We start from the raw sequence: 16452 nt of genomic DNA on the forward strand, positions 1-16452 counted from the left end.
CCAGGAAGAGAAGTATTAATAAAAGAAACTTCTGAAGACGGATAGTTAAGACAAACTAAAGGGGGTGGGGGTACAACAAACCTAGAAAAAGCCTCATCATCTACTTATCACCTGGAGTAAGGAAAACACACTGACTAGGATCGGACAAAGATCATAAAAGTTACATTTAAAAAATCTTTAAACAAAAATACCGGTTCCCAATATATCCAAGGTGGTGGTGTTCTCCAAAGTCATTCCCTGTAGGAGGCCACACGCTATCTAACCTAGTGTGAAGAATGCTCAGAACCCAGGTCATGCTCCAGCTGGGCTACCCTGTACCTTTTCTGAGGCCAACAACCAACTAAAGCCAAGAAAAACAGGCTTTAGCAACAGGAAATTCAGTGTCAGTGGGAACCAAAGCTACAGGGAGAGGGGGAGAACAGAACAGGGGAATATGTTCTTAGAAATTGCTTATGCAAAGTGGAGGGGAAAAACTAGGAATGTGGCCAAAGATTTTATCTTTTTTCTCCCCCAATTATCCAGTGAGGCCTGAGTATAAAGAGTGAACTCCTCAGAACTGCACTATTACTTAACCACTTCAAAAACCTACCACCCACCATACCCAAACTGAATATCTGGCTCTATTCTGATCAGAAATCTAAGCCTCCATTATTCCTGGATACATAACCTCCCCCTTCTCGAAGTATGCCTGTTTCCTGGATGTTCTCAAAACATACACGAAATAGCTATAGTATAGTAAAAACATGGGTGAAAATGTGATCTTATGTGGCTTTTGTGACAAGCAAACCTCTAAACCAGTTTCATCTGGAAAAATCCATGTCCCTTAGTTCAGCTCATTTCAGTCACTCAGTCGTGTCTGACTCTGTGTGACCCCATGGACTGCAGCACGGCTAGGCTTCCCTGTCTAACACCAACTCCTGGAGCTTGCTCAAACTCATGCCCAGTGAGTCGGTGATGCCATCCAACCATCTCATCCTCTGTCATCCCCTTCTCCTGCCTTCACACTTTCCCAGCATCAGGGTCTTTTCCAATGAGTCAGTTCTTCACAACAGGTGGCCAAAGTATTGGAGTTTCAGCTTCAGCATCAGTCTTTTCAATGAATATTCAGGACTGACTTCCTTTGACTGGTTGGATCTCCTTGCTGTCCAAGGGACTCTCAAGAGTCTTCTCCAACACCCTAGTTCAAAAGCGTCAGTTCTTCGGTGCTCAGCTTTTATAGTCCAACTCTCACATCCATACATGACTACTGGCAAAACCATAGCTTTGACTAGACGGACCTTTGTTGGCAAAGTAATTAATGTCTCTGCTTTTTAGTATGCTGTCTAGGTTGGTCATAGCTTTTCTTCCAAGGAGTAAGCGTCTTTTAATTTCACGGCTGCAGTCACCATCTGCAGTGATTTTGGAGCCCCCCCAAATTAAGTCTCACTGTTTCCATTGTTTCCCCATCTATTTCCCTTGAAGTGATGGGACCGGATGCCATGATCTTACTTTTTTGAATGTTGAGTTTCAAGCCAGGCTTTTCACTCTCTTCTTCCCCTAGGAGTTATTTTCACATGTGGCTGTCTAGATACCTAGAATGATCTTCCTACCTTTCACAACTAGCTCAGGTCTCACTTTCCTCCCAAAATCCTTCTGTACTTAGAAAAATCTCACTACTAAGTAATCAGGTTGATTTTATGTGTGCGCTGTCTCTCAGTTGTCTCTTTGCAACGCTATGGGCTGTAGAGTGGGTTGCCATGCCCTCCTCCAGGGTATTTTCCCTACCCAGGGAACAAAACTGGGTCTCCGGCGTCTCCTGCACCAGGCAGGTTCTTTACTAGTGCCACTTGGGAAGCCCAATAAGGTTGATTTTGCATACGTGCATACTAAGTTGTTTCAGTCCTGTCTGACTCTTTGTGACCCCATAGCACTGAAGGCAATCTGAAAGTTAACTCTGGCCAAGGACATTATTGGAACAAACCTAGAGCCTTCTAAGGTAACTGCTTTGGAGAAGAATGTTAAGAGCCTTTTTTTTTTTTCCCGTAATTCTCATTACTCCGTAGTTACTTGGAGTCTACAATTCAGTTCTGAATTGTCTCTAACTTTATGTTTTCCACTAAGACTGTACTCCCCAAGGCAACAGCACTAAAACTGACTGAAATGCTTTAATTGGTCAGCCTACTGTTGACCAAAGGAATGGCTGTGGCAGGTAAGAGTTAATCCTCATTATTTGCAGATTCTGTATTTGCAAATTCACCTACTCACTAAAATCAGTAACCCCCAAATCAACACTTGCAGAACTTTTGTAGTCATCCATGGATGTACAGAGTGGCAAAAAGAAAAATCTTGGGTTGCCCAATGTGCCTGTTCCCAGCTGAAGTAGAACAAGGCCATGTCCTTCCTGCTTTGTTTCAGCTCATGTAATAAAATCCTTTTTGTGGTCTATTTTGTGGTCACATTTTGTGTGCTTTTTGTCACTGCTTAAAATGGCCACCAAACCTATGTAGTGCTGAAATGCTGTCTGATGTTCCTAAGCAGCGTTCCTAAGACTGATGTTCCTTAGAGAGAGAATCCCCATGTTAGATAAGCTTTGTTAACTTAGGCATGAGTTGCTGTCAGCTATGAGTTCAACGTTAAAGAATAAAAAATGAATATTAAATAGTGATTTAAATAAAAATACATAAACCAAGATTATGTATTGATCAGTTGACAAAAATGTTGTGACGTGAAGCATGCAGGAACCTAACCCTGGAGCAATGTTTCAATATGTGCTAATTCAATGTTTGCTGGCAATTTTACAGAACATAACCACAGTAAATGAGGATTAACACCCATAGCAGAATGCTTTTGGATACATTTGGTTTCTGCTCTCAGAGGGCTTAGGTCAGCTCTGTTTTGTTTTTGGCTGTGCTGTGCAGCTTGCAGGATCTTAGTTTCCCACCCAGGGAATGAACCCAGGCATGCCCCCCTGCAATGGCAGTGAGGAGTCCTAACAGCTGGACTGCCTGGGAATTCGCTACCCTGTTTTTTAACATATACTCTGTTCAAGGGAGAATTTTAGTTAGCTCAGTTTATTGTATGGGACTAGCCAGTTTTCTATATTTACCAGTCTTTTCTTTGACTTTCTAAGAAGTGGCTTGGTAGTTCTATTTAAATTATAAATTCATGTATTGGCATTCAAATTGTATCAGTCTTTTGTGAGTTTGGAGAGAATGTGCCAAGGCTTGCTATGTATCTCATGAACCAAGATGAATCTAGGGTCAAACATTCGAGATTATACAACAGAACAGGCACTAGAACTAGGCCAACAGAAGCACAACTGCCCAGGCACAGATAGATGGAAAAGTCTTCAGTAGTGTAATTTCAACTACAGGAGTGAGGCCTCAGAGGAGACTCCTTTTGGCTGGGAAACCATTGTCCTAGGATAGGCTGATTTCAGCAGTGTGATAAGAGTCACAATTCAAGCAAATATTCTGCTGAAGGAGGTTAAGGAAGTCTCTGCAGGACTTGGCAAGGAGGGTTGACTTCTGCCCAATTCTACAAGAAACCAAGGACTTTAGATGGCCAAGAAATTAAGTCTTTACAAAAGTGTATGAGCTAAAGAAATCAATGAGGCAGGCTGATGAGGTTAATAAGTTAAAGGCAAAGGCCAGAATGCTTGAATCTGTACTATAAGGACATAGGGTAGCATACCTAAATGTCCCTCAGAAGGGTGGGAATGTGAACTGGCCATGAATGGAAGATGAAGCATTGAAACTCCTCTGAGGGCTTAGATCAACTGGGAAACAGGATAAAAGTCCTTCCATAGGTCTGTAAGGCAGACTTATACCGAAGGAAAGCAGTCTTTACAGTTGATGTGAAATAGTACCCATGTTCATGGTACAGGGATTCTTTCACTTCTAAAAACTATGGCAAACCTAGACAGCATATTAAAAAGCAGAGACATCACTTTGTTGACAAAGGTCCGTATAGTCAAAAGCTATGGTTTTTCCAGTAGTCATGTACAGATGTGAGAGTTGGATCATAAAGAAGCTGAGCGCTGAAGAATTAATGCTTTCGAACTGTGGTGCTGGAAATCTCTTGAGAGTCCCTTGGACAGCAAAAAGATCAAACCAGTCAATCATAAAGGAAATCAACCCTGAATATAGCTGAAGCTCCAATCCTTTGGCCACCTGATGCAAAGAGCTGACTCACTGGCAAAGACCTTGATGCCGGGAGAAATTGAAGACAGGGGGAGAAGGGGACAACAAAGGATGAGATGGTAGGATGGCATCACTGATTCAATAGACATGAATTTGATCAAACTCCAGGAGACAATGAAGGACAGGGTAGCCTGGCATGCTGCAGTCCATGGGGTCGCAGAGTTGGACACAACTGAGAAACTGAACAACAACCTAGTAACTATAACTACTTGGGCCTTGCTTTCTGAATGACAAGTAGAGAAGATAACTAGATTTTTCTGACAGAAATGGAAAACCCTAAACAAAACCTTTGAAAACACCAGTAGCCAGTGACGGTAAAGCAGTATGATCCATAGAGAAATTCCTAAAACTTAAAAAAAAAGCGGGGGGCGGGGTGGGGGGTGGGGAACTTCTCTGGTGGCCCAGTGGTTAAGACTGCTTGCTCCCAACACAGTGGACACAGGTTCAATTCCTGGTTGGGGAACTAAGGTTTGCAAGTCATGGCCACACACACACAAAAAGCTGGTTTTCGGATAGTCACTGAATCTACAGTAGTTGAAACCCTGAACATTATCATCAAATAAGAGCAATTCCCTGAGAACATCTTACCCTGAGAACAAAGGCTGAAGAGATGGCTCAAAAAGGAGAGACTCAGACAATTTAAGAACAAAACAGGTGTATTTCTATTGGACTACCTGATACAGAGGATAGTGTAGTATGGATGGATAGTATGAATGACAAGTAATACAAATATATTTTATTTGAAATAAACAAAAATGCTTACACAAATCAACAGGTCACTTAAAAATAAACTCTTGCTTGACTGTATTACTCAGCAGAAACAAAGCCAAAACACAAACACCCTTCTTTTTTGACGTGTGTTTGGAGGAAGACACTACTCGGTTTTTAAAAAACTGACCTTCCCTTAAGGCCTGGTCATAGAAGTGTAAACAATGTAAATGAATCCACCATTACCAGTTGTCATATCATATCTATGTCACCTGTGTATTCTGAGATCACACCTGTACCTGCCAATAAACCTGGGAAGGGTTGCTATATCACAGTTTTATTTGAGTTGGCAGGCAGGACTGAGGAAGAGTAATTTGGAATAAGTATTACATCCTATTTAGAACAAATCACTAGTATTCCCTTAAGTAACAGGTTACAATAGAAAGATACTGCCTGAAAGTTATCCTTTTCACTTTGGTTCATTTTTAGTTTTTTGTTTGTGATTAACATAGTTGTTTGATTCATTCACTTATAGAACAATCCTGCCACAAAGTATTAAAGCACAAGATACCTATTATTCCTTCAACATCTGCATTTCTTCAAGTTTTATACTCTACTATACCCCTAGTATGTCAGCAGTTTTCGAATATTAAAAAAACAGTAATAAAAATGGATAACACTCTTCTAAAAATGCACATCTGTAACTATAATGGTACTAGGTGGGAAGGAGACAATGAGGGAAAGGGAAAAAGCAAACATGTTGATGTAGGGAATGTGGTTCAAGTCTTTGGATTTAAAAACAACTTCCCCAGAGAAGTTGGCTATGATGGAATTTCCAGAAAACTTCCTTGGCCTCCAAAATGAACCCGAAAAGCCCCAATCCAAACATACGAAACTACAGTTAAGAGATGTTATAAATGATGATCAAAGCAACTGGAGGGAGAAGGATGAATGTGTCTTCCATTCAGCTACAGTTTGCAGCACAGCCTCTTTAGCTGTTGGTCAATCAGTAAAAACCACTGAACACCAGAAGTACTTTGAAGGATGGGGTGGAAAAGTACTGAATATATTACCTGTCTATGTCAGTAACAGGGCTTCATGGCTAGGAAAATTTTCTAAACAGTAAAATGACTCCAGGGTAGATATCTCTCTCCATCATTAAATGTGGCAGAATTAAAAAAAAAAAATTAAAAGTAGATATAGTGAAAACAAAATTACAAGGCAGAAAACACAAAAGAATCAAGACAATGCTCTAGGTTCAACAGTATTCCATTAGGCTAGAAAACCTGTTAACTTTTGAAAGCCCTAGCAAAATATCACTCTTGTTTATAAATCACTTATTTATCATATGACCACACGTTGAATCCTTTCTTTCCATGTACTGAAGAATCCTACATTCAGCCTTTAAGCATTCTGCATTTCTTTGCCAATCTTGTAGCTGAGTATCTTGTTCCAGTCGACTTTGGTGCGGGTAACAGGAAGTTGCCGGCGCAAGGCTTTGAATGTGGTGTCTGACATTGTTTGATAGTTTTCACTAATTGCTGTCTGCAATAGATAATTGAAAATAAGTTGAACAGAAACTAGATTTAGTTAAAGGGCATGCTTCAGTCCCCTAAGGACTTACAGGCTGGAAGATTTCTAGTGAGCACCTCTCCAATCTTTGAAGCAGGTTAAGAAGCCCACCTCTATTATTTCTAAAACTAGGGCTATACAGGTAATCCCCTGCTTTTCCAAAGTTTGCTGTATGTCACTTTGCTTCCCTGGTAGCTCAGATGGTAGAGAGGTAGCAAATCTACCTGCAGTGAAGGAGACCTGGGTTCAAACCCTGGGTTGGAAAGATACCCTGGAAAAGGGAATGGCAACCCACTCCAGTATTCTTGCCTGGAGAATTCCATGGACAAAGGAGCCTGGCAGGCTGTAGTCCATGGGGTCGCAGAGTCGGTCACAACTGAGTGACTACCACTTTCACTTTGCTTTTACCAAAGCAAAAAATAAATAAGAGTTTAGCATTTGTTTGGCAGTGAAGCTGTTACAGGGACAGGGTGCACCCTGAGCAGTAATAGTGGCCCCACCAAGCTCCTTCCTTGGGAACTACACTCAGCATCTCACCATCAAGCAAGCCAGAGCTGTGAACTGTGTCTGTGAGGATCTGAGGAGTATCTCAATCATTCTGTACATCTGATAGCAAGATGTGTTCTAAGGTAAATGCTTCTCCGCTTTACACCATTTGGCCTTGGAAAGGTTTCATAGGGATGCTCTACTTTGGGGTAATGGGGATATATCTGCAGTACCTTCCAATGCCAAAACCTTGACTGTAAGCAGAATGTAAAGTTGCAAGGTCTGCAAAGTCTCCATACTTAGTATCACTGAATAATTATGTATATTTATGTTCAAAGGATAGAGAAGTACAACAAAATGTGTTAAAAGCAAAATCTATATAGATCTATAAATAACAGTTTCAAGTTATCTTACCTGATACTCATTTTCTGCATGCTCTATGATTTTAATAAACTCCTTGGCAGTCTGGGCTTCATTCTAATGGAGGGCATAATAAGAATTTTAAAAAATCTTAAGCAGTGAATAAAATTCAGTAAGTAGTGAATAAAAAAGATACTAAAGAATAAGTCCATCTTAACTAACATTTGTATAACAATCTAGTTTTTCAAGTTTTCCTGTGCACATTATCTTCTTTGATTTTTAAAACAACCCTGTGAAATACACGTTATTATTGCCACCTCCATTTTGCAGACAAGAAAACAGAATTCTTTCAAATAATGACCAAAATTATACAGCCTTTGAATCATAAAGATGGGATCCAAATCTAGGTAGGTCCTCATCAAAACAATCCACATTTCTTTCCAATCTACCACAGTATGCCCAAAAGATAACACAATGTCTTGAAATTTTTATGCCTTGACAGTATCTCTGGTTTAATTGATATAAACAATGACCTCAGACATATCAATTATATCTTCTAAGTTCATAGGCTCCTCTATTTGCTACTTATGATGTTGAGACAACCAATCACATTTCACTTTACATGATTTGGGTACAAAATGAATTTAATCTCACACTTCCTTTCGCAATTTTAAGTAAACAGAATTAGAGAGGGTGAGATTTAATGTCTAGGGCCATGCCCCAAGATTCTTTCAAAAGAGTCAAAACTACTTTTTATTCATAATAATACTAAGACATAGTTACTTGCCGTTTTTACTTTCAAATGTGTGCATGTAGTTTCATAGAAGCTATGTAATGTGTGACTACTTCATTACTTTTTGAGAGCTAATGTGTGAAGCACATATCCAGCTGTCTTTCATTAGTTAGACATTACACACTTTGTGAAAATGTAAATTAATGATATTCTTTCCACTAACTTTTTTTAACTCAGAAAAATACAGCTGTTTTTCATGAAAGTAAAGTTAAGAAGTAATGGGTTTGTTAATGCTATATTTTGCTTTAGATTTTTTTTGGCCATACCAGGGATCTCAGTTTACCATCAGGGGATTGAACCCAGGCCTCCTGCAGTGGAAGCACGGTGTCTTAACCACTGGAGTACCAGGGAAATCCCTGTTATTTTTAAATTAAAAAATACATATTTTTAATACTCTTCAATTTTAATTTCTACTAAGGTAGATAGATATAACACACATAAACAAAAGCTCAGTAATTCCTAGGAATATTAAGAAGTACTATAAATGCATGAAAAATTATGTCCCTTCTTTCCAGATATAGTGCACAATACTATTATTGAACATTTCTAAAAATGTTCAGTTTCTCTAATGATATGAATGATAAATCCTATAGGGTTTAATTTGGCAAACTTTCTTTCCTCCTGGTATTTATCAATTGAAGATATTACTGTCCTTGAGCAAATCTCACAAGAGAGAATGAAAAAGCAGCATGAATTCTCTAAAGCCATTATCACTATTCTCAGTCAAAGTCTGTGAACTATCATCAACTAACCAACAAAACTGGTTGGTTATATACTAACAATTATAAGCTGCCAAAAATAAGGACCTACTGAGTAGCACAGGGAATTGTATTCAATATCTTTTAATAATCTATAATGGAAAAGAATCTAAAAAATATAAGTAGGTGTGTATATATATATGTGTGTGTGTGTGTATATATATATGAATAACTTTGCTATATACTTGAACACAACATTGTAAATCAACTATACTCAATAAAAATTAAAAACAAGAAAATAAGGTCTTTTATAAAGTTCTTAAAAAAAAACAAGCTGCCAAAATCAAAGCAATGAAAACAACCTACATTTCTAGTCGCAGAATCAGTACTCAGGATCAAAAGCTCTAAAAGAGAAACTAGACACAAGTGAGACATATATTAAATATTCCACACTCACCGAAACAGTTACTGAATCCTGTACATCTTTATGACTAACCAACTGAACATTGCCATCTTCATAATAGTGAACCTGTGCAAGAAAGTTAAGAAATGTAAGTGGTTAGAGCACATAGAAACTTACTGCTTAGAGCACAAATCCATGCCTTCAGTCACCCTCAATTTCACCAACTCTGAGCAAACAATTAATATGGCCAATGGTAATTTAAAATGGTGCTTAAAATTCACAGAACACTTAAATTTAAGAATTCTTTTTACTTAGCAGGAAAAACTGATTATTAGTTAATAAACATTTACTAGGTGCTTATTGCATTTCAGACACTGTGCTTGGCATTGTGAATAGAAAGATCATAAATAAGATTATGCTCTGAAAAGTATTAAAGTCATTTAACATTAGTTTTTTTGTGTGAAAACCAAGAAATTTTAATGGGTCCTAATCTTTTACACATCTCTCCATATATAATATCATCAGTTTTGATTAAGCAGATCTGACCAGGTACAGGAAACTGAGGATTAAAGACAGGATTGAAAAACAAATATTCTATTGGTAAATCAGGCTACAAAAATAAGTAAGACAAAAGCAGTCCTGAACCTACTGTATAGCACAGTGAACTCTGCTCAGTGTTATGTGGCAGCCTGGATGGAAGGGAAGTTTGGGGGGGAATAGATACATGTAATATGTATGGCTGAGTCCCTTCAGTTGTACACCTGAAACTATCACAACACTGTTAATCAGCTATACTCCAATATAAAATTAAAAGCTTTTTTTTTTTTTTAAAGGCAGTCCTGAGGATGTAAGGCAAAGTGGATACTACAATTATGATAACAATTAGCAAAAAAGAGGGTTATCCAAGAGACAAACTAACAATTCAACTAGATGTATGGCTTGGGAAGTTTTAGGAATTTACAAGACAGGTTCAGTCACAGTCACCAAAATTAACAAAACCTTTTCTAGGTTTCATCTGCTAATAAAAATGTCAACATGACTATCATCAACTTAAATCCTTAGAAACTGTCTTCCCGGAGCTATTCTTTTGCTTATAGAATAACCAAGGGTTAAATATCCTAATGACATGTCCAAATAACTCTCACTCTGATTTTTAAAAGACATAAATGAAGTAATAAGCCTTTCCTCAAAGTGTGATCAGAGAGCTCATGGTTAAAAGGTATAGATGAAGTCCTGGAGTGCCCCGGTGGTCCAGTGGTTAAGACTCTATGCTCCTAGTACAGGCGGCATGGGTTTGATCCCTGGTCAGGGAACTAAGTCCCACCTGTGGCACGGTGTGGCCAAAAAATAAATACAATAAAATGCACAGACTCATTCATTAAAGAAAAAGAAAAAAAAAGGCTTAAATCAGGTCTGGGTACTGGGTCCTACTGTAAAAGTTTTATCAGAAACTTTTGTGATGTGTGCTCTTAGTTTACAGGTTTGCCTTGGCAAAACTGAAACACAAGTAATTTATTTGCTTCTAGAAGGAAAATAAATTTCCTTGTATAAATTTATAGTAAGCTGCCAGGTTAATAATGCTGATGCCATACTTACAAGAAGTCTAGAGCATAGACACAGTCAACAGATATAGAACAATGTATTATCTTAGGTTGGGTTCCCCAGCAGCAGACCCCAGGATAAAGATCTGAGAGTTAATAGTTTATTTCGGGTAGTCTCAGGAAGCACTAGTAAGGACTGAGGAAGTGAGATACAGAAGGCAAGGAAGTATCAGGTGCACTAATGAGCACATCACAGCTGCCAAGCACTGGATTTTGGAAGACTATGCAGAACATGCTTTAGAGCTGTCCCACCTGAGGGGTGAAGAAGCTGGCATATTTCCCGACAACTTTTGAATGGCACTAAGGGCTGTGCCAGAGCTGCATAACACTTCCAGCTTGCCTTAGCTGAGTTGGACATGGTCCTGCAGTTATGAAAATCTCCCAAGAAGAGAGGTGCAGCTACTTGTAGCAGGAAGTAATAGGTATGTATGAAAAAAGTGGTTATAGATTACATCTACCATGTATGTTTTGATTAAATTATACCATTAAAAAAGGCAACTCCTGCTAACTGTTATTAAAGCAAGAGTTGTAATACAGCTAAATTAGGTATTGACTTTCTTAGTTATCAGTAACTGTTTAATCTGACTTTAGTTAGGCTCAAGAATTAAATCACCATGAATTCTGAAAGTCAAATCTTTTAGGATCAGAAGACTTCAATCTAGCTAGGTATCAAATGAGGTAATAAGCTCCTTCTTCACCTGGGGGCATGTCCCGACACCAGCATTAGAACCCTACTCTGCTTGGTTAATCACACTTGGCCATTCTCTCTATTCCTGTTTTATTTATTTGGTTGAAAACCTATAGTAACTATAAATGTAAATAAATAAATAAAACAAGTCCATTTATGAAGCTTTCTTCAGAGCTAAGAGTTAGCAAATATATGTAGACATTTAGAGCTACATAAAAGACTCTAAGTAAGTTACAGTAGCTGCTATATAGTCATTTCTTAATAACTAGTTATTTTCTTCTTTTCTAGAACTGCTATTTGATAATTCTTGGGAAGATCTTAGGTTACTTTTGAAAGACAAAAAAAACAAGCGAGCAGTATATGTCACATGACTGTCCTTTATCAAGCCAGAAGAGCTCTGTTTAACTATAGCACTTCCCCGGGAAGGAGACCTCCGTTTCTATTTACCATCGAGCTCCCTTTGCATCTACCGATAGTTGTTCCTTATTTCTAATGTCAGAGCAAATATCAACTTCCATGTTTGTTTTAAAGACGTCATGTTTTAACATGGCCTATTAACATATTTGGATCTCACCTGAATCTTAAGTACTCCAACCACCTGGGCTGTAGGTGGTGTGATGGTGAACTTCCATTCTGATCTCCAGCGACCATTCCTATGGAAACACACACACAACTGTAGAATTAGCAGTAAGAAAGAGGTGGTCTGACACTGAGGCAGAGAATTTGGGAAAGAAGAAAAACAGAAACAAGTCATTTCCAGTTTGATAAATCCAAGGCTCTATCCACTCAAATGTAAGTTTTGTATCCAAGTGGCCTGATCATAAGCTTTCCCTAAGTTATTTGACTTTCACTTTTCATTCTTTTTATCTTGGGAGTAGAAAACCATGCCTATTCTGCTCATGGGAAGCTTTTCCACAAACACATGGATAGGCCACTGAGTTATGCAATAACTCAAATATTATTAAACAAACCCAAGTAAAAGTCAGACTTTCCACAGGCTACTTTATTAATCAGTTATTTTCACTCAATGTAACAGCAATATTTAAAAGATAAATTATAAAATCTTAGAATTAAAAGAAATCTAAATGATCACATCCAAATGCCTCACTCTGCGGTAGGGAACAAATAACTTATTCTAATCTAGTTAGATTATAAAACCAAGTCTCATCTGCTGGTTTGGTTTCCTTTCTATATAAACATACAGATTAAAAAAGAAGAGAATATCTACTTTCTTACCAGAAGTTTTTAGGCTGAAACTGGTGGCTTTCAATACATGCAATAATGGTCTGTTGCCCATCTATAGTTTTAGCATAAACCTATTGTTAAAAAAAAAGTTAGATTCTTGAAAACATATTTAAGCAACAAATACTATACAAAAGCAATGAGCTTACATACTCACAAGAATTCATGGAATAGGAACACAAACCACATGCTAAGGTCTAGGGCAGACAGTGATACAATGAATACAGAAGGAAATACTACTCCTGGTTTAGGGTACAAGAGAGGTGCCAGTTAGAATGGGCCTTACAAGACAGATGAGATTATGATAAGGAGAGACGGAGAATAAAGATGAATAAGCAGTTCAGGGAGGAAACAGGGCTGATCCATGAATGACTAAATGGTAACTGGTTCCATCAGGTCAGAGGGTGTGTATGAGGTGGAACTGTGGGAGATAATACAGGATTAGACTTAAGTCATGTGGTAGTAGATGTAAGGTAAGAAGACTGGACTTTATTCTACATGCAGTGGACAGAAACCAAAACAACATGACCAGAACTGTTATTTTGGGAGAATAATCAATATTGGCAAACAGGGTAAAACCTGAGAAAAGTTCAAAGTTAGGCGGCCACAGAATTAATTTAGGCATTAAATTAGGGTCCTATCAATGAATATAAGGATGCACAAGTCAAAACTCTGGCAATATATTGCAAATCAAGGGCAAGAGAAAGGAAAGTACCAAACTATTTGTATGCTTGGATGCCTAGAGAAAGACTGGTGTCATTAACAGATTGGAAAGTTCAGATGGAGATGTCCAGCTAGGAGTTGGAAACACCAACTGTTCCTTAGTGTAGGAGAAATGAACAAAAATGTGATCACCAAGGAAAAGAAACAATAAAAGCCTTTTTTACAGTTCACAAAACATTTTTATATTTATTTTCCTTTTGCTCTAATAAATATAGTGGAACACACTGTTATGTTTAGATGATAAAACTGAAGTTCGTAGAGCTTCTTGCCCAAGGTCATTCAGAAAGTGGCTAAGGTAGAACCCAAATTCACAGGCTGTCTGACACCAAATTCTACAACCTCCCCTACATTAAATAAACTATAAGTTTTTGAGAAAGAGAAATACAGTGATGGGGAACGTCTACATTTACAAACGTAAGGGGGAGGACAAGATATAAGTAGAGACAGAATAAGAATAACTATAGGGAGACTTCCCTGGTGGACCACTGGCTAAGACTTCTGCTCCCAATACAGGGGGCCTGGGGCCAATCCTTTGTCAGGGAACCAGATTCCACATGCCGCAACTGAAGATCCTGCGTACCACAACTAGGACCCAGTGTAGCCAAAAAATAAATAAATAGAAACTTTTTAAAAAAAGGAATAATTAGAAGGTACTGACATAGCAGTCTAAGGAAAGATAATTTCTAGAAGTAGCTGACTGGCCTCAGTGTGAAATGCCATACAAAAGTCAAGGACCAAGAAAAGGACACTGGGTCAGGTAATTCAGGAACCATTAGTCCACCTCGGACAGCAGTTTCTGTAGAGTAGGGACTGAAGTCAAAATTCATAAAGTCAGGAAGTGGCTAAGTAATGAGGATGGCACTAGTCGGAGCAGAATGCTCCCTGGTTTGCTTGTACGGCAGAGAGGGAGAGAGATGAGGGAAGGGAGAGATAGAAGAAAGGGAGGAAGGGGAAAGTGGAAAGAGAAGGAAGAGAAGTAACTTGCAGGAATTACTATTTTGACTAAAGAAATGTCCTCCCTCCCACCCTACTTAAGCACAGGAGAAATAAAAATATTTCTAGGTAAAGAGAACTATTTATCAGAAGAGAAAATGAAGTTACAATTAGACATCTTGAAGTAGACAGGACTGTATGAAATCAAGAACACGGATCCTTCTTCCTCAGATGGAAGTACATGAAAGAAAGATTTCTGAATGTGGAAAAGAAGAGAAACAGAAAGATTTCATGTAATTCTTAATCCTTTTAAAATGTGAGGGAGGAGATGCCTGTCTAAGGACAACAGGAAAGTTTTGGAACACAGTACCACTGATCCTTGAACAACATGGGTTTGAACTACTATTTTATTCAACAGTAAATACTACAGTGTTACATAATCCACCATTGGTTGAATCTGTGGTGGGATGAAGAACTGTGGATACAAAAGGACCCTGGACATGGAAGGCCTCCTATAAATTATACTCAAATTTTCAACTGCACAACAGGTTGGTTATCCCAACCACTGCACTGTTCAAGGGTCAGCTGCATACAGAAAAATACCAAGGACTATCGAGATAAAATTAAGAATTTCTAAGCAGAACAGCTGAGGATATAAAACAGTACACACTGTTAGAATACTTTCTGTAGCTCATTTTTTAGCTAAGAGAAGTGAGACAAGTACATGGTGGGGTTAACTCAGTGTGGAAGCTCTCCAAGTTAAGAAATGAGTAGTGAAAAATTTTGAATAGGTAACAAATGATAAGTTGAAAGTATATTAAGAATGAAAAGCCAATTTTCTAAAAAAGTGTGTGTGTCATGTCTCTCCTTGCCATACTAGGTTCCAAAATTGAGTTCTGTGCTTATCTATCATAATGTGTTTTTTCTATTTTTTAAAAACAAAAAAATAAGAAAAACAATCATAATGATAACCAGCATTTATGTACAGCATTATGCATTAATAATCTAACCAACATTTTTCTTAAAAATGTCAAAATTTTACAAAGGAAAAATTGTTAGAACAAAATTTATCTTTTTTTCCCCATCAAAAGATATTAAAAGAAAGTTAAAATTACCTTTAATTTCTAAAGAGCTGTTTGGTTCAAATAGTTTTGACTATCCAATTAAATCACTTATGTAGAAGTAGCTTTGTAAAAAGTTCTTTTTGATGAGTGTAAGGCTATTTCTTAAATAAGACAGATGTGAAATAGGATTCACTGACATTTAAAATTTTTATGCACTAGGGAACTCCCTGGTGGTCCAGTGGTTAGGACCTGGTGCTTTCACTGGCGTGGTCTGGGTTCAATCCCTGGTGGGAGAACTAAGATCTTGCAAGTATTGTGGCATGGCCAAAAAAATTAAAAATAAGTAAATAAATAAATTTTTATGCACTAGGATTTTAAGAAAGAATTTTCCATATAAAATGTCCTATTTATACTCCTTTCAAAAATAATTTAGGGAATAAAATGCAGAAGAGACTGTAACTAAGAAGAGATGTCTGTGGCTGGCCAAAGCCTCCAAATGATAAGGTAAATATAAGAAATAAAACTCTAACAATGAAGCAGGCAGATACTTAACAGTACAGAAGCCGTTGGAATAATGATCTTTCACATAGGCCCTTAAAGCACTGTCACAGGATTCTCTCCAAGACTTCAGACCTCCGTCTACTTCTTCTGGCTGGGGGTCACTTGCTTCTTTCCGTAAGTGATCAAACTTAAAGGAAATTTTGTTTCTTGGATCTAAAAATCTGCTATTACCCAGGTCACCATGTTCTGTAATTAAGACCTTCCAAAGAATAATTACAAAGTTAAGTAACTGTAAAAAAAAAAGACAGTTCTTGTCACACTTTACAAAACAAACAAAAATTCTAGAGGCGATTAACTCTTCGTTTAGTCAGATTGCTTTTTCATAAATTTTTCAATCAACCTGTATTTTTATTTTTGTAAAAATATGATCTTTGGGGTAAGTCAACTCTAAACTGACATTTCCCCCATCCTAACAATATCCTTCACATTTTGGTTTCTA

General features: G+C 37.8%; 1 protein-coding gene across 1 annotated transcript in view; it reads right to left on the reverse strand.

Annotated features, from left to right (window-relative positions):
• Positions 1 to 4851: 4851 nt before the first annotated feature.
• CAPZA1 (capping actin protein of muscle Z-line subunit alpha 1) overlaps positions 4852 to 16452 on the reverse strand; it is a 42253-nt gene continuing 30652 nt past the window's right edge. Inside the window, exons 5-10 of the mRNA XM_068963862.1 lie at positions 16006 to 16212; positions 12727 to 12806; positions 12065 to 12143; positions 9256 to 9327; positions 7362 to 7424; positions 4852 to 6434 (exon numbers count right to left, since the gene is read on the reverse strand). Coding sequence (XP_068819963.1) covers positions 6294 to 6434; positions 7362 to 7424; positions 9256 to 9327; positions 12065 to 12143; positions 12727 to 12806; positions 16006 to 16212 — 642 coding nt within the window. The 3' untranslated portion in view covers positions 4852 to 6293. The remainder of the gene's footprint in view (positions 6435 to 7361; positions 7425 to 9255; positions 9328 to 12064; positions 12144 to 12726; positions 12807 to 16005; positions 16213 to 16452) is intronic.

Source organism: Capricornis sumatraensis, chromosome 2 (assembly GCF_032405125.1).
Source record: "Capricornis sumatraensis isolate serow.1 chromosome 2, serow.2, whole genome shotgun sequence".
Taxonomy (NCBI): domain Eukaryota; kingdom Metazoa; phylum Chordata; class Mammalia; order Artiodactyla; family Bovidae; genus Capricornis; species Capricornis sumatraensis.